The sequence below is a fragment of the Panthera onca genome, chromosome D3 (assembly GCF_046562875.1).
Source record: "Panthera onca isolate mPanOnc1 chromosome D3, mPanOnc1 haplotype 2, whole genome shotgun sequence".
NCBI classification, from domain to species: Eukaryota; Metazoa; Chordata; class Mammalia; order Carnivora; family Felidae; genus Panthera; species Panthera onca.
The window spans coordinates 22661376-22687986 of record NC_138350.1 but is presented as its reverse complement, the minus strand read 5'-3'; the positions used below and the strand labels follow the sequence as shown (position 1 = coordinate 22687986).

General features: G+C 47.9%; 1 protein-coding gene and 1 long non-coding RNA gene across 6 annotated transcripts in view; one reads left to right on the top strand and one right to left on the bottom strand.

Moving 5' to 3' along the window:
- Positions 1–26611, top strand: part of ZNRF3 (zinc and ring finger 3) — a 155729-nt gene that overhangs the window by 119389 nt on the left and 9729 nt on the right. For 2 of the 5 annotated variants that reach the window (XM_078435594.2, XM_078435595.2), the window contains 3 exons: positions 23435–23509; positions 23928–24059; positions 25685–25795. In XM_078435594.2, coding sequence (XP_078291720.2) covers positions 23435–23509; positions 23928–24059; positions 25685–25795 — 318 coding nt within the window. The other 3 variants (XM_078435598.2, XM_078435597.2, XM_060612821.3) reach the window with 3 other exon arrangements.
- Positions 1625–6816, bottom strand: LOC132665603 (uncharacterized). Its single transcript, XR_009604193.1, has 2 exons — positions 6735–6816; positions 1625–2194 (listed from the first exon to the last, which is right to left on the bottom strand). It is a non-coding gene; the product is annotated as an uncharacterized LOC132665603 (long non-coding RNA).

Genomic DNA, 26611 nt, shown 5'->3' with positions numbered 1-26611 from the left:
AGCCGTGCCCAGAACTGCCCGTGGTGGGGATGAGAGCTTGCAGACCATCTTACTGCAGCCCTCTCACTTGACAAGAAGCAGAGATGCCCCAGGCTCCCGGCTGCGCAGGGAGTTCAGTGAGATCGATTCCAAGTAGCCCCTTTTTGTAGTTTAGCGTAGAACAGAATACATCTTTGGAATTCGCTCATAATGTTCATTAGGCAGCTCCTATCTCCCAGGCTGTGTGCTGGATGTTGCTGATACAGGCGTGACACTGATAGACGAGTCCCCACCCTCGTGGAGCTCACAGTCAGTAGAGAGGATGCAGAGGTAGCCAGCAAGTAATAAAATGGGGACCCTCAAGTCTTACAGAAAGTTAACTGCTTATTTTAGGTCTCTTGTTAAATATCATCTACTTGACTACTTTGTGACAAATGCTTTGAAACCCTCTGAAAGCTATGTAATATGCTGTGTGATGTAAAAGGATGTGTACGCAAAACCTTTATTCTAATAAGTGCCTAAAACTTACCATTTGATGTTTTTTTGTTTTTTTTTTAATGCTTAGTTGTAGCCTAAGAAATCTAAAGCATAATAAAAAAAAAATCCAAAGTGTAATCGCAATCGGGTTTTGAAGTATTGCTTCGGGTTGATATCCTTTCTTCCAGACTTGTTCTTTCCCTCTCCCAGTGGCTTTAAGAAGGGAAGGAAGGAAAGGGGGGTGGGAGGAACAACTGATTAAAACTAAACCTGGCTTGGCTGATAAGGGTTGCATCTTATACTCCGAACTAAATAATGTTGCAAGAGGTCAACTCATCAGTACTAAGTGATGTCTCTACTGGCAAAGGTCGTCGTCACAGTTCATGCAGATCTTCCCAGTGCATTGACCTCCTGTTTGCATGAAAACCTAGAGACTAGACCAACAAAGTGCCCTCCCAGCCCGTGACAGGTGCATTTGGGACAGTGAAGTGGTATTTGACCACCTAAGGAAGATGAACGTGTGGAGATAGGTTGTAATGCGTTAGAGAACTTTCTCTTTAGAAAAAAGTGAATCCGAAAACAAGGCTTTGCTAGGGCAAAGGGTGGGAGCTCTAGCAAATAAAAGGTTATACCAGAACCCACTTCCTGTGTTTGTTCTACTCAGTAAAGTCTTGGTAACACTGAATAATTACAGTAGGAAAAGCCTGAAATGAGGCCATCCTTCCACTTGTTCTGTGAAGGTTAATTTAAGGGACTTAAATTTAAGAGTTAATTTAATGAGACTTGAGATAGAGCTTGAAGTTAGGGATTTTTGTAAATTACCTGTTAGAGGCGATAGAAACAGAAGTGTATTTGTTCCTTAATATGAGAGTGACCTCTTAGTATTTAAGAGTGATTACTGATTAACCAGGGAGTTTCAAATGAGATGTTTACATATTCTGATTTAAAGAGTTTGCCCCGTCTGAGCGAGGGCTGGCTCAGGTTGTGGTGAGCAGAGAGCGGAGTGGGGCTGCTGTATCAGAGCATTGTGACTTCAGCTGGAGAAACTTCCTTCCCGTGTGAAGCTCCCCATAGCATCCTCGGGGGTGTGCCCAGTGCGGGGCAGTAAGGCCACCTCTGCCACACGTTTTCATCTAAGAGACTTGAAATGGGAAAGGCAACCAACACCTAGAAAGAAAGGGGGTCTGACCCCTTTATTCTAAACAAACCGAGACAGTGGTGCTTTGCCCCCATAGATGATCTTTGCGGCCGAGCTGATGAGTGGCAGAGACAGACTCAGCCCCGCCTCTGGAGCCCACTCATTTATTTCCATTCCTGAAGGTGGGGCGTTTTCCAGGCAGAGATCTGTGGGTTTGCTGGAGACCGAAGAGGTGAGGCATTGGCTATTCAGAGTACACCCGCTCTGTGTTCGAAGTATAAATCAGTTGCCAACACTTCAGTTGGAAGGTTTAAAAATCCACATTTCTACCTCCTCTTGGAAAGTCAGAAGACCTGGCAGCACTGGTGCCCCACTTCTCTGGTGAAGACGGCCTGAGCCGTGTGCCAGCTGCTCCCATCAGACAGGCGTGTGTGGTCTCGCCTGCCACAGACCCCACCGTGCTGCTGTTCCCCTCACACCACGGCAGCATATCCACGGCCATCAGTCTTATGCCTGGCCTCTGTGGGCAGAGTTTGTGATCTCCATCGTACGATCTTAAGCTGCTGGTAGAGTACCACCACCGGGGTTGTCTCTGGAAGGCTGAGTGAATCAAGTGTGAGCACAGATCAATGTTGTCTGACAGTCAAACAATAAATACGAAGAATGATCCCAAATGGGTTGGATTAGCAGGCTTTTATGCCTCTGATTTGTGTCAAGCACTGTAAGACCAAAGTAGGGTAACCATATTGTCATTCAAAGTTAGCACACGTTTGAGAATGGAAAGGGGATGCCGTGATTTTTCGTTATGGTAAGAAAACAAGGGTAGAGCAGGGCTTTCCTGTGCACGTGGCCTGGCCTATGGGACGTGAAAACAGGATGCTTATATTCCCATCAACCAGGGGGAGTGAAGTGAGGGTTCATAAGAAGGGCTCACATGGAGGCTACAGTGGTATAGAGATGGTTCTGGAGAACTTGGGCAAGGCTGTGCGCAGAAAGGCTTTTAGGTGGGTCCTTGCATGAGAAGGGCGTTGAGAGGTAAAGAAAGGTCCGGGAGAGCAATTAAGGTAAAAGCAAAAAGGTTATTGGGTGTCTTGATTTTTCAGAAATAGGCAACTGTGTGGCTGGAGCACACAGTGCTTGGAGGCAGGCAGTGGGAGAGGGGTTAGGCCAGGTCGACTGTGTCTAAACTAAGCTGATTCTTGGACATTAAGGTAAGGAGTTGGGACTTGACTCTGAAAAAGGCAAGAAGGTAACTCTTGGCATTATGTATGGGACAGACTGGAAAAAAGACTGGAAACAGGGAGGTGAAAGGAGGGAGCCTACTTGTGGGTCATCTGTGGAGGGTGGATCTGAGCGACCTGGATGTGGAGGGGGCAAAGAAGGGTCTGGGATCCCATGATGACAGTTCCGTTAGTGTGAGTCAAGTGGTGCAGGTTTGAGAAAAACTTGGTGACCGGTTTCAACTGTGCTGAATTGGAGTCCTGGAATTCAAGAAAAGGGTCAGGATTGGAGATGACGTTTGTGAAGCCATTAGGTGGGAGTGTAGGTTCAAACCAAGAGCCTGAGTGAGCTTGTTTAGGAAGAGAGTGGACTAGGAAAAGGGGGCCAGCACACGACTCCAAGGAAAACTTAACGTAAGGGATGAGGAGGGGGGGAAATCAAAAAAAGAGACTGAGGAGGAGTTGAGAGAAGTGTATATATAAGCAGGATCTTAGTGTCTGGAAATTTCCAGAGGCAAGCAGGGACCATGTCAGCAAATGGAACCTGGATATAGAGAAGGAGAAGCAGGCTCACGAGCACAAGTCCACGTCAACAGGGTTGTGGAACGGCACGGAGGACAGCCTGGGTGAGGTGACATGACCCTGTGGAGCATTCATTCAGCACAGGTATGTTGTCTGAGTTTGGCTGCGTAACAAACTACCCTGAAGCTTAGTGTCTTAAAAGCAGCAATCATTTTCATTTGTTCTTGATTCTATGGGTCAGCTGAGCAGTTCTTCTGGTCTGAGCCAGTTTGCTCACTCTCTGGTCTGCTCGTGGCTCATTAGGGCCTCACTTGGAATAGTTGTGCCCTCGTGACATGTGGTCTCTCCTCACCGAGGAGGCTAGCTCAGACTTCTTCGCATGATAGTCTAAGGGTTTCCAGCAGCAAAAGAGGGCAAGCCCCAGGCACAGGCACTTACCAAGCCTCTGCATGCATCAGGTTTGCTAATGAACCATTGGGCAAAGCAAATCACATGACCAAACCCAGATTCAAGAACCAAAAAGATTCTCCACTTTTTCTTTTTCTTTCTTTCTTTTTTTTTTTTTTTAAGTTTATTTATTTGAGAGAGAGAGAGGGATCAGGGGAGGGGCAGTAAGAGAGAATCCCAAGCTCTGTACTGTCCATGCAGAGCCCGATGTGGGGCTTGAACCCATGAATCATGTGATCATGACAGCCGAAGTCTAGAGTCAGACATTTAACCCACAGCCACCCAGTGACCCCAAATAAGCTCCACCTCTTGAAAGGAGAAGTATTGTGGCCATTTTTTTCAGTCTACCCTGACAGGTGTGAATTTCTTGTAACTCTTGGCAGGAGGAGCTATTTGATACTTTGGTGTAACTCTCCATTGAGCCAGGAAGGATTGAAGATCACAGTGGAGCAGTTTAAATTCTGATGACCCATCTAATTATGGAGGATATTTGTTTCAGTTCAGCTCCAAACGAAAGCCCAAGTGGAGGGGAAAACAATGACACTCGTATTCATGGCATCAAGCTAAATAAAGCAATTACTAAAGACAGTTCATATACCCGGTTCAAAACTCAAACATAAGTTCCCTCTCTCAAAGCAGCTTTGTCCAGGGGCGCCTGGGGGGCTCAGTCGGTTGAGCGTCGGACTTCGGCTCAGCTCATGATCTCACGGTTCGTGGGTTCGGGCCCCGCGTTGGTCTCTGTGCTGGCAGCTCGGAGCCTGGAGCCTGCTTTGGATTCTGTGTCTCCCTCTGTCTCTGACCTTAACTCACTTGCATTCTGTCTCTGCCTCTCTCAAAAATAAATAAACATTGAAAAAATATTAAAAAAAAAAAAAAAAGAAGCAGCCTTTGTCCGATTGGCAACAACCAACACCTTTTAGTGCTGTTACTCATTTAGGACTAGATCATTGAACAGTAATCACAGCTGCCATTGGCACCTGCCATGTGCCCAAATTATGCCAAGCGCTTTATACCTCTGAACTATTTGATCCCTTCAACAACCTAATAAAGTCCTACCACTGTTCCAGTTCTACAGATCAGGAAACTGAGGATCAGATATGAAGTGACTTGCCTAAGGGCATCAATTTAGTAAGAGAACCGTGAATTTAAAAAAAAAAGCCCTCAGGCCACTGGTTCCCCCAACTGTGGGCAGCAGTAGCAACTTCAGAGAGAGAGAGAGAGAGAGAGACACACACACACACACACACACACACACACACACGCAGTCCTGATCATCTTTGTGTTAAGGTAACTTTCTCTCATGGATACTGACCTGGGATCTGCCTGCTTCCCAGAGTCCATGCGGGCACTGTGCTACCAGTCTCCCTTTCCCATTCACCCAGCTTCGAGGGGGATTGGTTTTAGAATACTGAAGACAGTTTTAGAGTATCAGAAGGAGGTATTATCTGCCTCAGTCTGGATAGTTTTTTAGACCAGCGTTAGAATTTACCTATATTAGCTAAAATTACCAGCATCACGTGGTAAAGAGTTCTTTGTGTCATTAAAATTTTACTTTTAAGAAGTTAGAGGAATCATGGGAAAAAATATCTGTGGATTCTTCCCCCCATCTGTTTTTTTTTTTTAAGTTCTATATTGAAGTATAATAGACCTGGAATAAGCAGGACATATTTAAAGTGTATAGTTTGAGGGGCACCTACCAGGGTGGCTCAGTCAGCTAAGCGTCTGACTTCCGCTCAGGTCATGATCTCACGGTTCCTGAGTTCAAGCCCCACACTGGGCTCTCTGCTGTCAGCAAGGAGCCCGCTTCGGATTCTCTGTCCCCCACCCCCGCTCATGCTCTCACTCCCTGTCTCTCAAAAATAAATAAACCTTAAAAAAATAATAAAGTGTAGGGGCGCCTGGGTGGCTCAGTCAGTTAAGCGTCCGACTCTTGGTTTCAGCTCAGGTCACGATCTCACGGTTTGTGAGTACAAGCCCCATATCCTGCTCCACGCTGACAGTGCAGAGTCTGCTTGGGATTCTGTCTCTCTCTCTCTCTCTCTGCCCCTGCCCTGCCCATGCTCTCTTTCTCTCTGTCTCTCTCAAAATAAATAAACTTAAAAAATGGATGTTATAAATTCTTGATAAAAAAATAATAAAGTGTATAATTTGATAAGTTTTCACATACACACACACCCCTGTCATGAAACCATCACCACAGTCAATGTACTCTATCATTCCAAAAAGCTCCCTCCTGCCCCTTTGGAGGCCCTCCCACCCCTCCCCTTTGTTCCTCCCCAATCCCCAGGTAACCATTATTTGCTTTCTCCTACTGTAGATTAGTTTGAATTTTATAGAGTTTTATATGAATGCACTCATGCAAATATGTACTCTTTAACCTCATTTCTTTCACTCATCATAATTACTTTGAGATTTATTCGTGTTGGTTGTATGTATCTGTTTATTCCTTCCCATCACTTTTTAAATTCTAAATGAGAAAAGGGCACACTGCCTTTTTTTTTTTTTTTTTTTTAACTCTGAACTTGGGCCAGGACTATTGAAGTTACCTACAAAATTGTACATTAACCAACCAATACCAGTGACGAGTTAATCTGTAACTTCATCTGTTAGATGTTAACGTGACCCCCCAACCTAACCTCCTCTTGACTGTCAGGCCCTGATCCTGGGCACACTTTCTCTCCAAGCTGGGACCCAAGTAGGGTTTGGGGCTTGGGGACGCTGAATATCTCTTAGTCTTGGCTGGTCCTGGTCTATCATCGTATCTTAATGTAGCATATCTGCATGACATCACGAGAATGGGGCTATCTGTATGTGTGGTGTGAACAGCACAGTCACAGGGGCTGGGTGCTCTGTGCCACTCTGTGTTTTAGAAGTTTGAGTTAGGCAGATGTCCTAATCCCAGCATAGCGGGGAACACTTAGGGGCTTCTGTTATTATTCAAAAGGACTCACCTGGACAGTGAACTCAGTACATTTGGAATTATCTGAATTTATACTTCTTTTCAAGACTCCGCCTCCTTTCTAAACTCCTGTACACCTGTCTGCTAGCAAGTCCATTATAATCAAGCCTTCTTCCTTTCACACGTCAGTTTTTTAATAATCCTCTCCGTAAACGCTTGGCTTCAGATCTCTCGGCACAGGAATGTTCTAGTAACAACTGCTTAAAATAATACGCAAAATATTTATGTTCTTAGTAATGGGTGCTAGTTAAATATATCTTTCCGTTATTTTTGGAAAACTAACATTGGATGCCCCTAAGTTTTGATTTTTCCCCAAAAAGAAAAACTTGGACATGGCAAAACTTAATGGACGCTAAAGAAGTATGGGGCAGGGTTGACAGGATGCAGTCGGCTCTAAGTTGAACGCCCTCCACTGCTGCCAGCATTCTCTGACCTCGGGAAGTCACTGCATCCTTTGCAAATCGAGGATGTGGGACTAGGTGCTCTTTAATCCCATTCCAGGACTGAGAGGCACTTAATCGATTCCGATGGACCATAGTCGAGGTCACTGTTGCCTAACAGGCCCCCTCTGTCCCTCTGCATGAGGACTGCAGTGACTCTTCAGCTGGGCCTCATTGGCTTCGGGGGCCAGGAAGCAGGCTCGCTCTCTCTCTCTCTGGATTTGGCTCACTGGTCTTTTCGAACGTCCCAGACGCTGGAGGGTATGCAGTTGGACTTGTTTAGCCTCAGAATGATGCCAGCCGGTCCCCCGTGCCTGCCATAGTTGGGCTCCTCTCGAGCCAACACTGCCATATTCTGTAACAATCTGCTTGTTTGGGGGGTTACGGAGCACTTGCCGTTTTAGCTCTCTCCACTCCCCCAGAAACCAGACTGCCAAACTCCTGGATCATAAAACAAAGCGTAAGCACCTGGATCATGACCCAGCTCTTTTCCTGTTCTTCTTTTGAGACTTCCCCAACAGGAAAGGCTCTGGGTAATTGATAGAGATTATCCCTGATTCCCTTAATGTAACCTTTTTACTCTTTCCTTTTCCTGGGATTAAGCTGTTCCTTTGCAAGAAGTCCTTTTCTTAATGACACAGTCATAGACCTGTTATTGACCAAAGGAAGCGATCCAGCCCAACTCCACCTTCTGTGGCTCATGGTCCCTTTCTCCTCTTTCATCCTAAGGACTTTTAAAGTCTTTAACTGGGTTTTTCAATTTTCTGCACTGTTAAAGTTTATCCAACTATACTTTAAAACTAATCTGCTTTCTTGAAACAATAATTGCCCCTATATTTATAGTTGGATATGAGTGTTCGTATGGAATAGATGTTCTAGAATTTGCTGCGCGAGGGTTCTGAGGCAGCGTGCTGGCACTGCTGAGGTGTGCCGTCCACCGAGTGGTAAGTGAGGTCTGACATAAAGTGGAGACACGAGGACCCTGTCAGCAGGCACCGTTTTTCCTCCTCCTCCTCCTCCTCCTCCTCCTCCTCCTCCTCCTCCTCCTCTCTCTTTTCTTCCATTCAAGGAGTATTTCTTGCTGTGCATACGGGTCCCTAGTGTGATTAGTGGCTCTCCTTGAGAAGAAGGACTAGATCTCTTAGGATGGCTCTTTTCAGCATACGATGGTACCATTATGGTAGGGGTTCAACAAGTATGTGTTAAATTAATAAACCGTAGGAAAGACAGTCACATTAGGTTTTTTGTCTGGAAGTACCTAGCCACCCAAATGAACCTTATTTGCAGGGGTCAGGGAACCCTTTCCAGAGAAAATGGAATTTTGGTCAGTGATCCAGAAGTGTTAGTAAACCATAGGGGCTGTGTGTGAATGCTGTGTTGTATACCAGAAACTAACCTGGGGGCATGCTGACTGCCGCCGAGAGAAAGGCTAGTTAATAAATGGTGGCCAGTGTTTACACTGTGGCCTTGTGCGTGGACTGTAATGTATAATCCCCATGTAACCAAGCATTGCCTTTTGTGAACCTCTTCCCTTCTTGGTCCTTGGTGTATCTGTAGGGTCTGCGAGCCTCAGCCAGCACCTTGTGTGCCCAGCTCCTGGCCAGCCTTCCCTTCTTCATTTGGGCAGCTTGGTCTCCATGAAGTACTTCCTGACCACACCAGCCCCGTTACATCCACATCCACATCCACATCCAAGCTCATCTATTCCAGACCTGATTTGAGCACCCTTCAAGGTGGCCCCACACTGTTGAGCTCTGGATTCATTTGTTTCCCTTGCTAGAAACGGGGTAGCTCCATTTCTCTAAGCTCTGCACAGGCAAGGACTACGCTCCCCATATTGCTTTGTAGCCCAAACAGAGGGACGTGGATGGGACTTCAAACAGGAAGCAGGAAGTACTATAGCTGCTGCCCCTGGGGGGTGCCCAACAGCATCTTTTCCCTTCACCTCTTGTCCGTTCTTGGCCTGAGAAAGGCCACCTTGGTGCCTGGGTCAGCTTTTCTCCTTCCCCTTCCATCATCACCACCATTGTGGTGACTTAAGCACCAGGACTAGAATGCATTTGGAAGAAATAAGAGTATAGTTTTCATGGCCTTCAGCTTGTTGGCCTATAGAGATGTGACTATAGGACTTGTTCTTTTATTCAGACATTAAGACAAGGCCTTCCTGGGTTTAACTCCTGTTATGTTTTACAGACTAACCCGTGATCTCAGCTGGTACATCTGGTATCTCCTCTCCACACTCCAGTCCGTGTCACTAGAATTGTTCCTAATAGCAAATGCTGTCATCATTTACTGGCAGAGACGTGGATGTTAGCTGGGCAGTTGGCATCCAAGTTCTATGACTTGGCTAACTCAGCCCAGAGTGTGTTTGAGGGCTTTAGTTCAAGAAAGGATGTGTTTTGTGAAGAAAAATGGGACTTCAACTTGAAAATGGTGTCCCTGGAATTCATATCTTTCAGAACTTTTGTCATGCTGTTATCTCAGAGGACACTTCTGGAACTTGCATTCTGTGGCTCTGTCCTGCCAGGGGGTAGACACCCCTGTTTGAGGTCCTGGGACCCCTGTGGAGTAGAAGCCAAAGGTCTGGACCTAAGGAGCTAGGAGAACCTCTACTGTGAACCCCAAAAGCTTGCCCCATATGGGATAGAGACTGGCTCTTGTGCCCACGGCCCCTCCCCACAGCATTTGCTGCCTGCCGGATTCCAGGTGCCAGTCTAGGTGCTTGTGATAGTCACCGCCTCTGAGACCTTTGACTGTGAAGGACCCAGACTTCTGCGTTGGGGAAGGTAGGTCTCATTCCCAGAGCCAGATCACAGGAAGCTCAATTGTTGATTGCCTTGAAGTACATTCTTCTTGTTAAGTCTGAGGTAAAATAGCATGAGTGGGTTTCTAGAAACCAAATAGTATAACTGAGAAAGGAATCTGGCAGTTCTGGGAGGGAATGATGAGTTGGAGTTAAGCACACTCCCTGCCACCCTCTCTCCTCTGAGCTCCTTAGGGTCTTGGTCCCTGTGGTTATTTATCTTAGCTATGCCTACAGATCAACCCAGAGAGCTTTCAAACCTCCGGAGGCCAGGTCCACCTCCAGCCCAGTGCCCCTCAGTCTCTGGGGAGGGCTGGGCCCCGGTATTTTTAAATAGCTCCCCAGGATATCCCAGTATGCCTCTGGGCGTCTGACCGCCTTCCACCTGCTTTGTGCCATGGCATCATTTCTTGCCCCCAACTGTGACGTTCCTGTGTGTATGTGATGCGCGGCAGAGACACATCGACTTCCAGAACCTTTCAAAGGTGGAGTCTCTGTGACTCCGCCTGCCGCTCTGTGTGGGAACTGGGCTCTCTCTCCTGGAGAGAAGAATCCTGTATGCAAACAGTCAAGGGAGGGGCCAGGTGCCCACAGGAGATACACATAGTGCATGCGTCTCAGCACTTGCCAGTCGACTGGCATCTTCTCATCTAGTCTCCTGACCTCTCTCAACAACCGTGAGAATACGTCCTGTTAGCATGATCCGCATTGAACAGATGGAGGAAGCACAGAAAGGTTGTCAAGTCTGCCCGCAGTCACAGCGCTGGCAAGGTGAGCCAGGATTTCAGCCCGAGCTGTGTGAGGTGACAGCTCCTCCCCCTGCCCTTGCCCCTTCCCTGATCCCATTCACGGGTCACCTTCAGGCTGTGTTCTTCCTCCTGGCCACCTTCGTTGGGGGTGTCATCAAACTGACTGCCCCCAGATAAGACTGGTGTGACTCAGGGTGAGGGGGTTGGGACTCTGCCCTTCTCTAGAGAGAGGGGTTTGGTTCTCTTGCTGTTGTAAGTGATTCTGGTGTGAAGTTGAGAGACAATGGAGCCATATCATTCCTAAATTCTGCTGATACCAAGTCACAGATTCAAGGACACAATGTGACAGGGCATATGGGGAACCATTTTGGAACCACCTTGGTAGATCTTTAAGAAGTGTACAGAGTAAAAGTTGTATTGTTTGGGAGCTCGCGTTGACTAGAATGGCAATAAGAAATAGCCCCTCTGAGAAAAAAAAACATGAGCTTTCAAGCAGCTAACCCTGTACAACAGTAGAATTTTCCACCCTGCCACCTCTCTTTACATTGACTATATGAGCTGCATGACATTTGTAAAGAGAGTTTTAAAGATGAGGGAGTCCAAATGGGTTAGGTAAGAGCTATCTGGATGCCTTGTAGGATTGGGAAATACAATACTTACATAAGCTATTAATGGAATACTTGGAGATTCAGCATTCATGTTGATATATGTGCACACATTTCTATCACACTTGATTATGGAAAGCCCTAGGATAACCACAGTATTTCTGTAGCCTGGGATTACGGAGAGGATGAGGTCACATGTCACCTCTCTACTTCGTGGCTTTGTGAGGTCACCTCTGAGCCTCTAGCTATAAAATGGGAGTCAACACTCCCTTGACTACAGAGTTGCATGCCATTTGAAAGCACCTACTGCCTTGTCTGGTGCATAATAGGTGCTTTGCTCACTTTTCCCTCTTGGAGTCTGATGCTTTGGGCCAGTACTGTCCTGAGACCAGGCAATAAAGGCCCTGCTTCTGAAGCTTCTGGCCACTGGGTGAAGAGTCCAAGGGAAGCCCCCTTCTATAAACCATTCCCGGGATCCCAAATTCCCCCAAGATGAGCCAGTGCTGGCTTCCAGCACCTGGCAGACCTCTTGTCCGGGACCATCCTCCTGGGAGCCGACTCCCCTGGGATCCTACCCCTCTTCCCAAGGAGGATAGACAGACCTTAGCCTCGAGGCTGGGGTGTTTATGCCCATGTGTACAAGTCCTCTTGAAATGCAAGGTGGGTCAGGAGTTGGCTTTCTCCACAATGACATGTTCTGATGAGGAACTCCAGGGAGTTAGAGAAATCTCAGTTGAACCTGACCTTTCGGATCTTTATGAAGGTGTACATAAAGATAGAAGGGTGGCATATATTTTATTTCGTGGTTTGTTGGATCTTGTCCCAACTCCCTCCAATGTTAGGAGCAAGCCTGCCTCAGGCATGCAAACATTCTTTCATTCAGATTCTCTTCCTCTTAGTACAAATAAGAAAATCATATAATCAGAGTAATCTTGTTTTTTCAAACAGTGTACCACCTAATACAGGAATTCGCTAACACTTTTCCTTTGCCCCATCGTTAAGTATTGCCCGTGTGCTGTTTAGATAGCTTCTGGACCTCCACCAGTCCAACTGAATCAGAAGAGGGGCCCCAGAATGTGCATTTTTGACAGCCATCCCAGGGGCTTCCTGCAGTTTGGAGCTCAGTGGCTCTCAGCCCTACCTGAATTTTAAAACTAACTAGGAAACTTTTAGAAAAATATTGCTGCCGGGGCTCCATTCCACAGAGATGAAATCATCATCTCTAGGGGCAGGGTATTTTTTAAATCTTCCCCAGTTGCCTCCTCAGTGGGCCAAGGTTGAGAACCAAGTCTGCCCTGCTTGATGGCTGCAGTAGCCAGGAGCCCAGCCCTCAGCCCTCAAAGAGTCTGCCCTCCACCTCTCAAGGCAGAAGGGAGGCTGGGGGGTCTTCAGACTTTGTAGGCACTGTTGTTCCTTGTTAAGCCCAAATACGCCACCCAATTAACTTGCCAATGATTATTAAACAAGTGTTACCTGTCATATGCAGAAAAGGGAGTGGTCCTGTTTAAATTTTCTAGTTGTTGACTTTGTAAGATTTGGCCCTGAAGTGGGACTTCTGGAAACTCAACCCAAGATAGCAGCTAACAAGTTCTTCCAAAAGTTTCTCTGCCAGGCGTAGACATCTCATCAAACAACCCGACTGCAGACATTTTTCCATAACATCCCTTCACCCAGCAGTGGCCATGGAAAGGAGGGTGTGGACAGGCTTCCTGGGTTGGGGTGCTCCTTGTCAGGTGTGAAAACAAAGAGGATCATTGTGTTTCTTGGAACTGGTGTAAAATGTCTATGTTTAAGATTAAGATCTGGGGAAATGCATTTTCCGTTTGAACCCAGCATTTTCTGATTGTGAAGAGGGTACCAACCTGTGCAATGGCGCCGTGACATGGCCACGGACTCCAGACTTTTCTGATGATTCCTTTAATTAGGAGAAATTAAGTGGGACTGCTACATATTTGGGGAATAAATAATACTATTTAAACGGAGGCAGCCTTAACCACTAACTTGACCGCTGAATTCTCGCTGCTACATACCTCCTAAATAGATCAGCATAATCTTAACTAGGACTTAAAATGCATCCTCCTCGTTCTGGAGCTCAGAACCAGCAGCCCGCAGGAGCCTTTGGAGGCTTAATGACTTTAATTAAGGCGAGAAATACCTTCTCCCGGTGGGGAGGGGCGCGGCCAGCCCGGTAGGGTCGGCGAAGGGCAGATGGGAGCCCGCCCCCAAAGGCCGGCCCTACTGAGTGGAGAGAAGGACTGGGGGGCGTGGGGAAGCGGAGGGGGAGGGACTCTGAAGGAGGGCGTGGAGTAGCAGGGCCAGGGGTTGAAGCTGGAGGGTGGAAGGGAAGGGGGGACCCTGGGGGGAGGCCGCCGGGGCCTCCGAGTTCTGAGCTGTGTTTGTGGCTTCGGCACTTTGATCTCCTGCCAGCGAAACCTGGAAGGTCAGGCCGGGCTGCAGCCAAGCCCTGGAGCGAGGAGTCGGGTGGAGCGGGCAGAGCAGCGCCACCCACCCTCACCACCACCCCCACCCACCTCCTCTCCCACTCCCGGAAAGTGAGCTTGCCTGGCTGCCCGGGCGGCCCAGCCCCGCCCCTCTTTACCCCTCTGGGGCCGTTTTGTGTGTTGATCTCCTTTAGGCAGTGGATTAGGAGCTCCAAATCATGAAAGTGAATAAGCCACACTCCCTGCAAGTTTGGCTTGGTAAAATCATTTATGTTGCATATGCTTTAAAGAAAGCAGGTTATTTTTTAAAGCTAGGTGCACCCCTTCCTCTCTGGGCTGTCCCAGAGCAGCAGGTGGTTCGTCTGGTGGTTCCTGTGTGTTAGGGTCCTCTCCCTCCACGCTTCTGACACCCGCCCCCTTCTTGGCGCCAGCATTTTCTCACCGGTTACCCATGTGCTCTGGTGTGTGACCTCATTTCCTATGGAACGAAAGGTTTCTGTAGGAAAACAGGGCGCTGGGTGAGACGGGCCCTGCAAGCCCCCTTGCCTGGCAAGAGTATCTATCCTCTGTCAGAGCAGTGACTCATGCTTCAGGGAACAGCAGCTGACCAGAATGATCAAGAGCCTGGTGCCTGGGTGGTCACTGCCAAGCGAAGAACACGGGGGAGGAGGAAAGGAAAAAGTGAGGAGGGAGGGTTTAAAAACCACTCGGTGGCCTCCGGAGGGTGGGGCATAAAAGGACCCAAGGAGCGCTGGCTGTTTGGACTACGGTAGGACCAGCAGGGAGAGACCGGTGGGTGTCAGGCCTGGTTGGTCTCCATCGGTGTTCACAGCCCCTGTTCCTCTCCGACCACAGAGCAGGCCCTGCGGCAGTGGCCCCATACCCAGGACTTGTTCCTGACACCCTGCATTCCTGGCAATGATCTGCCCCAGGCTCAAGCCTTAGGCGGGTGTGCCTCTCAAGCCTGTGCTTTGGTCTCACTGCCCCCAAAAGAGGCTGTCACTGAGTGGGGGAGTTTGGAGTCTGCCACTGGTTCCCCCAGAAAGCCAAGCTTCCGGTCTTCGCACCAGGTGGGGAAGGCAGACTGGTGTCTGCTCACTTCCCCAAGACAGGCCCCTATTGGTACAGGCCATCTGTCTCCACCTGTTTCAGGATGTTCCATAGGTTCCACCAGTCTTTGAGGCTGAAGAAAAGCCAGCGTCCCCTGAGTGATGATGGGAGGGTGCTGTAAAAATCTGCATCTCCTGCCATCTCTTCCTGTGGGTTTGCCCAAGGGTAGTCATTTGGTGAGCGTTTTCCCTTGGTCAGAGTTTTAAAGGACCTTGCCTTCCTCCAGAGAGTGGAAGGAACAAACATTGCAGGTGCACAGGCTTGTTTTCTAAGAGGTTTGACATCAGAGATGTGCTCACACAGGGGCCTGGGGCCTGATAAAGATCCACATTGAGGCAGAGTCACTTGTAGTGGCTGAGGTCGCGGTTGCCCAGAGACAACTATGGCTGCATTAGCACTAACCACCAGTAAGAGGCCCATCGGCAAATGCCGCCGCAGGGGATGTGCACGCAGTTAATAAACCAAATCCTGAAAGTCTCAAATGCGCAGAATCTTGAGTTCCAAGGAGATGTGGTAGAGAGCAGACCTTTCTCAATCTGAGTCAAAGGAAACCGGAGATGAGGTGACCAGCAGCGAGCTACGGTCTATGCTTGAAGTAGCAGCGACCTAGGTGTTTGATGCTAACCCTGAGGGCAAAAGCTGATCTTTCTGGGTTAATCAACAAACATTTTTTTGGCCATTTACCCTGTGCCAGGCCCTTTGCTGGATTCTGGGAATTCAGCAGGAAAGAAGTCTGACACATCGGCCGCCCTCTAGTGAGGAGGCACTTTGAGTAAACAATTGCAGTGTGATGTCATAAGAGCTGCAACAGTGGGGCACAGTCAGGCCACAGGCAGTAACAGTGTAAAGGGAATAACACCTAAGTCGACCAAGAATTAGAAGAGGTAAAGGCTAGCTGGTGTTGGGGAGGTAGAGCGTTCCTCAGCATGGAGAACACAGGCCATCAGAGAACTAGTGAGAACTCGGCCTAGTTAGACTCGGGATTGGAGTGTGGAGTTTACCATAAGCAGCGGAGCGGTCCTGGCTTTCCCTAAGAGTAACACAGTTATCCGAGGAGAGTGGTCCAGGTCAGAGCTGTGATTTAGAAGAGTCCCTTTACTGCTGGGTAGAGACTACACTGGCGGGGGGGGGGGGGGGGGGGGGCGCGCGGGGGGAGGGCCAGGTGGAATGGGCTAGAGGACCCCCAAGGGAGAATGTTGTTGTGACTCACATGAGAAGTCTGGTGTCCTGGACAGGGTGGCATCAGTGGGGATGGAAAAGCAATGGATGGATTTGGAAGATGGAATCAGCAAAACTTGGTAAGCAGTTGAGTGTAGGGGTGAGGGCAAAGGTTTAACTTGGCCCCTGTGAGCCTAGGTTGTAGGAGGGTAAGGATTGCATGAAGGGTAGGCCTGTGGCAAGACGCCATGCACCCATATCAGCCTGAGCAAGAAATGACCCACGGATGCCCAGGACCGTGTGCTCCACTTTGCGAATAGCCATAGATGGAACTTGGGGACCCAAACTGAAGGAGAATGCTGATGCCAAATCATAGGAACCAAGCCCTGGTGCCATTTTGGATTCTCTGCAATAATGGTTTCTGCCACTTTAGGTCACACTGCTCTCTATAAGTGTATCAGAGGAGACCCACAAGTGAACATTCTCTTGGGTAAAAAGAGATCTCCACACCTTCACCCTGCTCCTTGCCAAGCAAGAGCTCTTCTCCCAGGGCAACAGCCAGTGCATAATGACAGACACTTCTAGAAGGTCTTGGCTTGTATCTTTCTTGAGGTGTCTGGCACAGAGTTGGACCTCTTAAGTAGTTGCCAAGTTGAACTATGGAACTGAATGTTTTCATACTAATAGCCATCTCATTTAAATTGCGGTGTATAAACTAATTGTTTTCCAGCTCAAAATGTAGATCCCTGCCATATCCCCCAGCCTCCTACCTGTACCTTAGAGCAAGGGAATGAATAATAAGGGGTGATATTCCACTCTCGTTGGCATACCATGCACCATGGAGCAGTGGGTTCCATTTTTTTTATGTTTATTTATTTTTGAGAGAGAGAGTGAGCACAAGCTGGAGAGGGGCAGAGAAAGAGGAAGATACAGGTTGCAAAGCAGGATCCAGGATTTGAGCTGTCAGCACAGAGCCCAACATGGGGCTTGAACTCGCAAGCCATGGGATCATGACCTGAGCTGAAGTCAGATACTTAGCCGACTGAGCCACCCAGGCACCCTGAGCAGTGGGTTCCAAAACGTCTCGCATAGAAGGGAGGGAATGTTGACAGAAGTTGCTGCAAAAGGATTCTGTATCCAAAAAACTGGGGAATTCCTGGGCCTCTATCATACTAACGTGCTCTGTGGATATCAGGGGTCACTCTAGAAAGCGCAGCATTTCTCAAAGGACCCTGACCAAGAAAATCTCATCCTGTGATATGTACTTTGGGAAAAGCTACAATAGAGACATGGGATAACTGATCCCATGTCCATAATTTCTTACTCATTTGTCCTTGGAATGAAACACTCAGACTATTCCTTTATTACTCGGCTGGCCTCTGTCTGTACCTGCATTGCTTGCAGAATGCACACTCCTTAAGGACCGGGGTCTGCCACACGCCGCTTACTACTGTATGTATCTCCAGGGCTGAGCACGCAGAGTAACTGGTTAATTGCTACTGTTAAAAAATAAATGAAAAAATAGCACTGCAAATAGAATTAAACTCTGTTCCTGCCTACCATGTTAATTTGTTGAGTGTGGACCATGCCCAGGGCAATCTGCTTTGTTAGGCTTTTTCCGGGGCACACAGACTGGTCAAGGAAGGTCTACCTCCTGGCTCCTTTAGACCCTGAGGGCGGGTTAGCCCAGCACCCAGGCCAGGCATTTACATGTAAGATCTGTGCGCTTTGGCGAGGCAGGACCACTTGTAGCTATTTATTTATTTATTTATTTATTTATTCATTTAATGTTTATTTATTTTAGAGAGAGTGTGTGAGCAGGGCAGAAGAAGGGCAGAGAGAGAGGGAGACACAGAACTTGAAGTGGGCTCTAAGGGTCCAGGCTCTGCACTGTCAGCACAGAGCCCCAACGCGGGGCTCAAACTCACGAACTGTGAGATCATGACCTGAGCTGAAGTTGGATGCTTAACCGACTGAGCCACCGAGGCGCCCCTAGCTATTTATTTAAAGCCAGATACCAGCAGAACCATGAGTATGAGAATGTATATATGGCACTGTTTATAATAGAGAAAATATAGAAATCCTGTAACAGGAGACCATCTTAAGCTCTGCTACGACCATATAATGGAAAAATATATGTACCTGGTAAGGAGGATGAACATTTTTTTTTATATCGATGCATATAATATTGTTGAACAAATTGTTGAGTTAAGGGGGGGCGAGTACAGAACATTATATACATACAGTTTATTTAAGTGTTTTTTAAGTGTATTTTGATATGTGAGTATATATGTGCATTTTACTGCTGCTAATATATGGGTTTTTTTTAAAAGAAAACATGGAAAGATATGCCACACTGTTAATGTTATAAAGCTGGGCTATAAGGGTGAGTTATTTTTTGCTTTCAATTTCAATATTCACATTAAGCACATTTTACTTTTATAAATAGCAAAACTCCTAAAGATAGTCCTATTTGAGGGGAAAAATCCATCATATAAGTAGTAAGCAGCAGAAAAAAAAAAATCCTTAGAGATATTAGGGCCCAGAGAGGGATAAGAGCTGCTTTAGGCTACAGAGAAGCATTTGTCTATCTTATGGGAGGGGTGGCACATGAACTTGACCTTGAAGAATCAGTAGATATAATCAACACATGATAGTTTACACTGGAGTATCTTTCTGCATATGCAGTATCAGGCAGATTACTCTCAAACTGACTTCCTTCCCCTAGCCAGCTCACCACAGGTCACTTTACCCAGAAGTTAAATGTGTTGATGAATTTGTCTTGTATTATCTGTGCCATCCTTAAGAACTGAGTGGGTTTATAAGGAGGGGCATTAAAAGCCTGTATAGATTGTATTGCAACTCTTAAAATAATCTCCATACTCTTTGGCCCTGGGCCTCCCTTCCTAAAGAAATTGGAAATTAAGCCACAACTTATTCAGTATAGCATTAGTTATCATAATAAAAAATCAAAAGAGCCCAAATATCAAAAATACATGAGTGAGTAAGTAGAGTATGTGAAGGTCTATTTCACAGCTTTAAAAGATGTCTACAAAGAATTTTTAATGACTTGTTTGGAGGTTATGATAGGTGTAAAAGAAAAGACAAAATGAAAAAAAAAAAAAAAGAATTGTATTCAGTAGGGACAAAAAAAGTCTGCAGAGCTTCCTAGAAGAGGTTGAAGACAGAGGTCTTCATATCAGCACTAATGATCCAACTTCCTTGGTTATCCTGTGGTCAGGAGTTTGGGACAAAGGAGATTTTTCATCATCTTTTGGGTTATCTCTGATTAAGATGATACTCTGTCAAAGATTTCCTCTAATAAGTATTAGACACTGGGACCAACACATTGAGTGCTAGACAAACAGATAAACAACTGTGAAAAATGGAGTCTGCCCAGGGGCTGCTGGGAGTAACCAAGCCTGGGTGTAACTGCACACACTGGGGAGAGTGCCAGATCCATTCCTGATTGGAATTCCTGAATTTAATTGAAACTAAAGTAGACTGGAGGCTTTGAGTTCTCCTACCCACAAGGTGGTAGCGGGACCGGGACCGTTCTCATCAGAATGCCTCATTCCCATCCGGAAATTCAAAACTCAAACATGTTGATAGCAGCACTTTCCTTAGGGGAAAACCATATCCACGTTCAGGGGGCAGCAGCCGAAGAGTATGGTCCCAGGCAGGCTTGCTTTCATTCAGAATAAACGTTTATTGAATAACCATAGGAGTCTTGCATTGCTGTAAGTGTTAACCACAGTAGGACCTTGTCTTCTGGGGCTTGAAACTTTGTACTTGGCAAAATGTAAGTGTGCAGATGTTTGCACGTCTGATACTTGTCTCAGTGGCTATGGACATTGTCGAGCCTTGGGTCTTGCAAGCCCTGGAAAGGTAAACAAAGGACCATGACAACCTTATGTTCCACATTCTACCGCTGGGCTTCCAGTCACCTGCTCACTGGTGTTGACCTGTCCACATTGGTCAGGTCTTGCCCGATTGAGGCAGCAGAGGTGATGAAGGATGTTAAAGTAACTGTGTGGGAGGGGCAGAGGGAGGGCAAGCAAAGGGCCATAAAGGCAGGGAGGAACTTTGGTTGCTCTGGGGAGGCCTTCCCACCTGTTTTCTGCTGTTCACACCCTTCTCATGCTCTTCCATCCACGCCAGTCTGTGCACAGTTCAAGGGTAACTGCCCTCCCCAACTGTAGCCCAATTTACTAGCAACATCCACCAGGCTTCGTTTTTCCACCCTTTCTTTGAAACAGCCTTATCTCAAGAGTTTTGTGACTTTATAGAGATAGGGTTTCTAGTGATCACAAGACCGCTAATCTCCTAATTATGTAATCTCCCAATCTATGCGTTAGATTTGTTTTGAAGCAGTATTCTGGCCCAAGCTTGATTTGGTGAAACGTTGAAATGATCTAAGATGTGAAGACTGGTTCAGGAAGATGCCTTGTCTATTTTTAAACTGAAAATGTGGGGCGAGGGGGAAAGTGTCACCAAGTAGTGTTGTGTTTTTTAATTTGCTTTGGGAATAGTATGATAAATGTGTCATTTTCTAAATCTGGATTATTCATGGCCTATTTTAAATCCCGAGCTGCCTCCTAACAGGCCAGTTCTCAATAGGATCCTGGGTTGACTCCCCTCCTGTCTAGTCCTGGCATGGACAGGAAATGCAACCTTATTTAAAGAGCAGCTTCCATTAATTTTTAAAGTAAGTCAGCTGTGAGAATTATCATTTTTTCAAACGAAATATCTGTACTTGAATCCTGTGCATTAGCTTGGTTGTGTCTGAGTCAGTGAAATGGATCTGTTAACATGGGGTTTAAGCACCTTATCATTGACCTGCTGTTTTTACTATAGAAACCAGGAGACCTTTCAACCCCCCTAGATTTTGTTGAAAATGCCTTTTTAAAAAGTGCCTGTCCCAAATGGGTCATACGTGCCTCACCTCCAGATCCTTGAGGTTTCCACGTTCCTGTGGAGCAGGGAAGCCCAGAAGCGCGAGCAGCCACGTGGCTGGGGCTCTGCGCTACCCCGGGTCCCGCAGCCTTTCATCCGCTGCCATCAGACTCTGCAGGTGCGCCAGCATCAAAGCGGGAGGTGCTGGGTGCTCCTTATCAGGACAGATCTGAATGCACGTTTCCCTCAGGTGCTGGTTGATGTGCTTGATGGCGAATGAAAGCCAAATAAAGGAACAAGCTCCTGTTGATTACCTTGTTTTCCGTGCTGTTCCCTGGGGTCCTTCCACATCGAGGGAAGATTTTGTGAAGATGAGGGTATCACCTGAGTAGAAGACACCTACTTCGTCATTCTGGGGCCCACAAACTGTTGGCCACAGGCAAGGGAGAGTCAGTGCCCCTAAAGAGCCTTTTGAAGGAACGTGACCACCTGGCCACAAACTTTCTCACTGTGCCATCATGTCCTCTCTCTCTGGAGGCGGACGATAGGGCCACTGTCACTCTTTCTTCATTGCTCTGGACAGTCCCCTGCCTCTCAGTTGAATGGCCAAGATTGGGAACCGGAAGGGACCCTAGTCATAATAACATAGGCTTCCTCCTCTTACAGGTGGGGAGACTGAGACTGGGACTGAGAGAGATTCAGTGACTTGCCCACCATTGGCAGCTTGTCGGTGGCAGAGCCAGGAATAACTCCCAAGAGCCACTCCCGACTACAGCTTGCTGGTGAGGCAATAGGGGTGGGATGGACAGGAGGTAGAGGAGACTTGAACTACGTGGAGTCTCAGTTCAACAAAGAAGAGTCCCCAGGGGAAGAAAGACAGCTTCCACAGCACAGCGGCCAGGGTGCCCGGGCTTATTAAGTTGCGGGGGACTTTGCAGGATCTGTGAGGATTTCACAGTCCCGCTTCTCTGGTACACGGTGCGGGCCAGGGGATTGTCTTAAAAGCTGTGGGATAAGACTGCCCTCTAGTGGGCTTGTGAAGCCATTGGTCCAGCCACGTGCTCGGTCGGCTCTTGGAGGTTCAGTGCTTCCTTCCCACGCTGCATCCGGGTAGTGATTATTCCCTCAACAGGGATTCCTTCCAGTCAAATTGTATTCTTTCTCAAGCACTCTGGCTCGTAGAGACTTTCTTGATCTCTGAACAGTAGCCATTATTTGCGCCTCTTATAGGAGGCTTGGGGTTTTATTTTGATTTTTGTTTGTTTTCCCCCCACATTAGAGGTATCTTACTTCTCTGACAAGATCCAGGAACCGAAAAGCAAGGGTTACGTCTTATGTCTTGTTCTTCCACAGCTTCTACTCTGTTATCCACTTAGCCAGACATAAAGTCAGAAGGTTCATTGGGCTAAAAAAGAATCCTTTCCCTCAAAAAAGAATCCCACCCACCAGGGTCTCCTGGGTGGCTCAGTCAGTTAAGCATCTGACCCTTGGTTTCGGCTCAGGTCATGATCTCACAGTTCATGAGTTTGAGCCCCACACCAGGCTCTGCGCCGACAGCTTGGAACCTGCTTGAGAGTTTTCTCTCCCGCTCTCTTCTCTCTCTGACCCTTCCCAGCCTGCTCTCTCTGTCTCTCTCAAAATAATAATAATAACAACAATAATAATTATTAAAAAAAAGAATTCCACCACTTCACATTTGTTCCTAAAACATTCGCATCTCATCTCTCTCTGATCCTTAGTTCCCCAAGTGGTTGAATCATCTGAATCCCTCAGAAAACTTCCAGAACTCCGTTTCCTGGGCCTTACTCCAGCCCTGCTGAATCAGTCTCTGTGGTTCAAGCCAGGAAATCTGCTTTACAAACTTCCCAAGTGGTTTTTGATGTGCAGCCAGGTTTGGCAGCCAACTGCTCTAAATCCCCATTTACGATTTTTTCTCGGAGCTTTTCCCTCTGACAACATCTCCAGAGGTCTTCAGCTTATGTCAGTTATTAAGCTGACCATTTTGAGATCCCCTTGGAAATATTCCGTGTGCCAGTCTCACGGCAGCCCTGGGTGACGCGGGAACGATGCGGGACCACAAGACAAGGACCAGAGGCATTTACTTTGGTTGCCAGTGGCTCTGTGTTCATAGCAGAAGATCCTGAAACCAATACCTTCATGCTGACGGGGCAGGTTGTTGATTTGTTTTTAATGTTTGGCTGGATAGGGAGACAAAGGTTAACTCAGTACCCGGGTAGTTATTTCCACCTATTCTAACTCTGGTTCTCCTAATGCAGCCGTACAACGTAGGTGGCATTGTCCCCTCGTCCCCCCTTGTTTCTTTTACAGATGGGAAAGTTGAGGTTTCGGGAAGCTATTAGCAACTTGCCCAGAGTCACAGAAGTTGGTAACTGTCAGATTCCACGTTCGAACACAGGTCTGATTTCCCAGGCCAGCTCTGGAAAGGTCAGAGGAGCAAGAGTGCCAACCTGTTCTTTTTTCCCCTGCCAGGCCAAGCGGGCAGTGCAGCGGGGAGCCACTGCCGTCATCTTTGATGTATCAGAAAACCCAGAAGCTATTGACCAGGTAAACTCCTCGGGCCACGCAGCATTGCAGCCCCCGCCCCAGAGAGGGCTTCAGTTAGCTCGGCGTGTCACGGGGCCGTCACCCTCATCTCAGGGCTTTGCGCTTGCCCGCTGACACTAGAGACCCATGTCTAGACATCATTCAGACTCCAAGGCGAGGGTATTGAGAGGAGTGAAGAGCCAGGAGGTTGGTGGCTGTGGGGGGCATTTTCACAGACCCTTCTGGGCCTTTAGCCTGCCCACGCCATTCTGAAACGAGCATTGTTCTCAGCCTCGCCCTTCCAGAAGCTCCAAGGCTGTCACGCTTGAGGACTTTGGGGATTTTCAAATGGTGTCTGCTGTTCTTTCCCTTCAGCCTCACTCTCTCTCCTTCTTAAAGTAAGCACGCCCTTTAACCAGCATTGTCTTTCCGTCCACAGCTAAACCAGGGCTCAGAAGACCCACTCAAGAGGCCGGTGGTGTACGTGAAGGGTGCAGATGCCATCAAGCTGATGAACATCGTCAACAAGCAGAAAGTAGCTCGAGCAAGGATTCAGCACCGCCCGCCTCGAGTGAGCCCGGCACCCTCTCTACTGCTCCCTGTGCCTTTATTCCCTTTGGGCTCTTGTTCCAATCTTCTTTCTTGTCTAACATGCTGACACAGCCTAGGTCCTGCAGTTTCGATTAGGTATAAGTCCGGAGGCCAAGGAGAAATGTCAGCCCTCGCGTTCCTTTACAAAGGATGTGAAAAGACCTTCCGGAAGTAGATGATTTGTGCTAAGGTGTTTCTGGTCTCTTCCACCCGGCACTCCCTCTTGGTAGCCTCCTTTCCTTCCTTCTCTTCCCTCCAGCCCCCCTCTGAAAGGCTGAGGAGGATTGAAGGAAGGAATCCCAGCACCCAGCTTCCCTTGTCCCCCTTCCTTCCATTTGACCCAGACTACAGAAAAAGGCCAAACTTCCTTCTTCCCAGAGGATAAATTGCATTGTTGAAAAAGCCCCTAACTTACTTTTTTTTTTTTTTTAGTTTGTTTATTTATTTATTTATTTGGTGAGAGAGAAAAAGAGAATGCATGCGTGCATGGGGGAAGGGCAGGGAGAGAGGGAGAGGGAGAGGGAGAGGGAGAATCCCAAACAGGCTCCATGCTCAGTGTGGAACCCGACGCAGGGCTCAGTCTCACGACTTGAGATCATGACCTGAGCCGATGTCAAGAGTCAAGCGCTCAACTGACTGAGCCACCCAGGTGCCCCAAAAACCCCTAACTTATATTGGAGTCTGGAACACCTAGCTTTCAAGTGGGATTGAAGTTCACAACTTGTAGGTGGTCGACGAATAGCATTTAGGCTTCACTTGAGTGTCAAAGGGCCACTGCTGGCCAGTAACCCTTCACTGGTATCTTTTGCCCAAACCTCACACTGAAGATTCTAGCAACCTGGGACAGGTGCCTCATATAGGGTTTGTTTCCTTATCACAAATATTGGAATATTCACATATAGGAGGGTTCTTGTACATGCACAAACTATCTAGATACCCCTGGCATTCAGTTAGTAAAACCCTATTCCTCTTAGCTAAATGCGTGTCCTGGGTGAGGTGGCTTCAAGGCTTGAAGAGGCACTGTGCCCTGAGGAAAAGATAAGAACTCAAAAGAGTCGAGGGAATTTGCAAAAGAACTGCCTTTGCCGGCTTCTTTTTAAAGGAGAAAAGAGCACTTGGGTAAATGTGACTCATTGTAGTGGAAGCTGATATTTGCGGAAGCAGCATACAATTTTCTGAGTTGTTGTAAACCATTAATTATATGGTTAGTAATCACTGTTCCCTCAAAACATGACACTCACTCCTTTGTCCCATAAATATGATATTCGTGTTTATTTGGCTGGGCCTCTCCTGCCGGTTACAGCGAACTTCGCGCTACTCCACAGGGAGCGAAGCTTTACGATGGGAGTTCTCTCGGCTGTGAGGAGGCCTGGCCGAGACTGCTGCAGGCCTCCCCCTAGCCACACCGTGGGGGACCGCCTGGGCCTGGCGATCACCCCGTGTGTGCAGCTTAGCCCGCACACACCCTGGGTGTCTCCTGCGAACGAGGGGAAATGCACCCGAGTCAGCCCCATCCTTATTCCGACCAGCGCTGACACGGGCCGTGTGCCGATCCCCAGCCCGAAGAGACCCGCGTGACTCATCGTGTCTTGTGTTCTGTTCCAGCAACCCACCGAGTACTTCGACATGGGGATTTTCTTGGCGTTCTTCGTCGTGGTCTCCTTGGTCTGCCTCATCCTCCTTGTCAAAATCAAGCTGAAGCAGCGGCGCAGTCAGGTAATACGTCCGAGCAGCCGGCGAGCGCAGATCCCCGCCGCCCTGTCACTCGTGAAAACGAGGGTGGGGGTCTGAGCTGTGCAGCCGGTTCCCAGGGGCCTACGAGCCATAAAGACAGAGAAAAGCAAGAGCAAAGCTTATCACCCTATGTCTTCTCTGTTCCCAAAGGGCCAGAACTATAAAGGCCGAGCCTTGGGAACGCTTCCAGCTGGGAGTTGTCTCAAGAAACGTCTAAAGGTTAATACGGAGCCCTGGAGCCTGCTCCTCAGCTGTGATCTGGGGACCAGCAGTGTCCGCATCACCGGGGAGCTTGGTAGAAATGCAGACTCTCAGGCCACACCCCAGACCTGCTGAATCTGGATCTGCATCTTCCAAGCTCTCTCTAGACGATTCTCGATAAACAAAGTAGCCATCTTTGTGCCCCAGCTAGCACATCACTGTGCTCATAGGAAGGCAGGATTCAGGGGCAAAATTTGATGGAGAGGGTAAACGAGAATCTAGACTGTCCCACGTGTACCGTGACATCTCAGGAGAGAGACGGTGGACATTGGCAGGCAATCTGTCAAGAGGATCACCGACTTCTCACAAAGTTGGGTGGCTAGAAGTGGGTGGGTTTGGCGACCACCCACGTGCATTGTCTCATTTGCCCTCAGAACTTTCTTCAGTGTAAAGAGGAGGAACCCTGGGTATAGAGCAGGTCAATAACTCAGGGTCTTGCAGAGTTGGCCAACCAATTGAAGCATATACCTCTGCTGATACTGCCACTTGGGTGAAGCCTGCATTCAAGTCGTTGACCCTCAGGGGTCTGGAAAATCT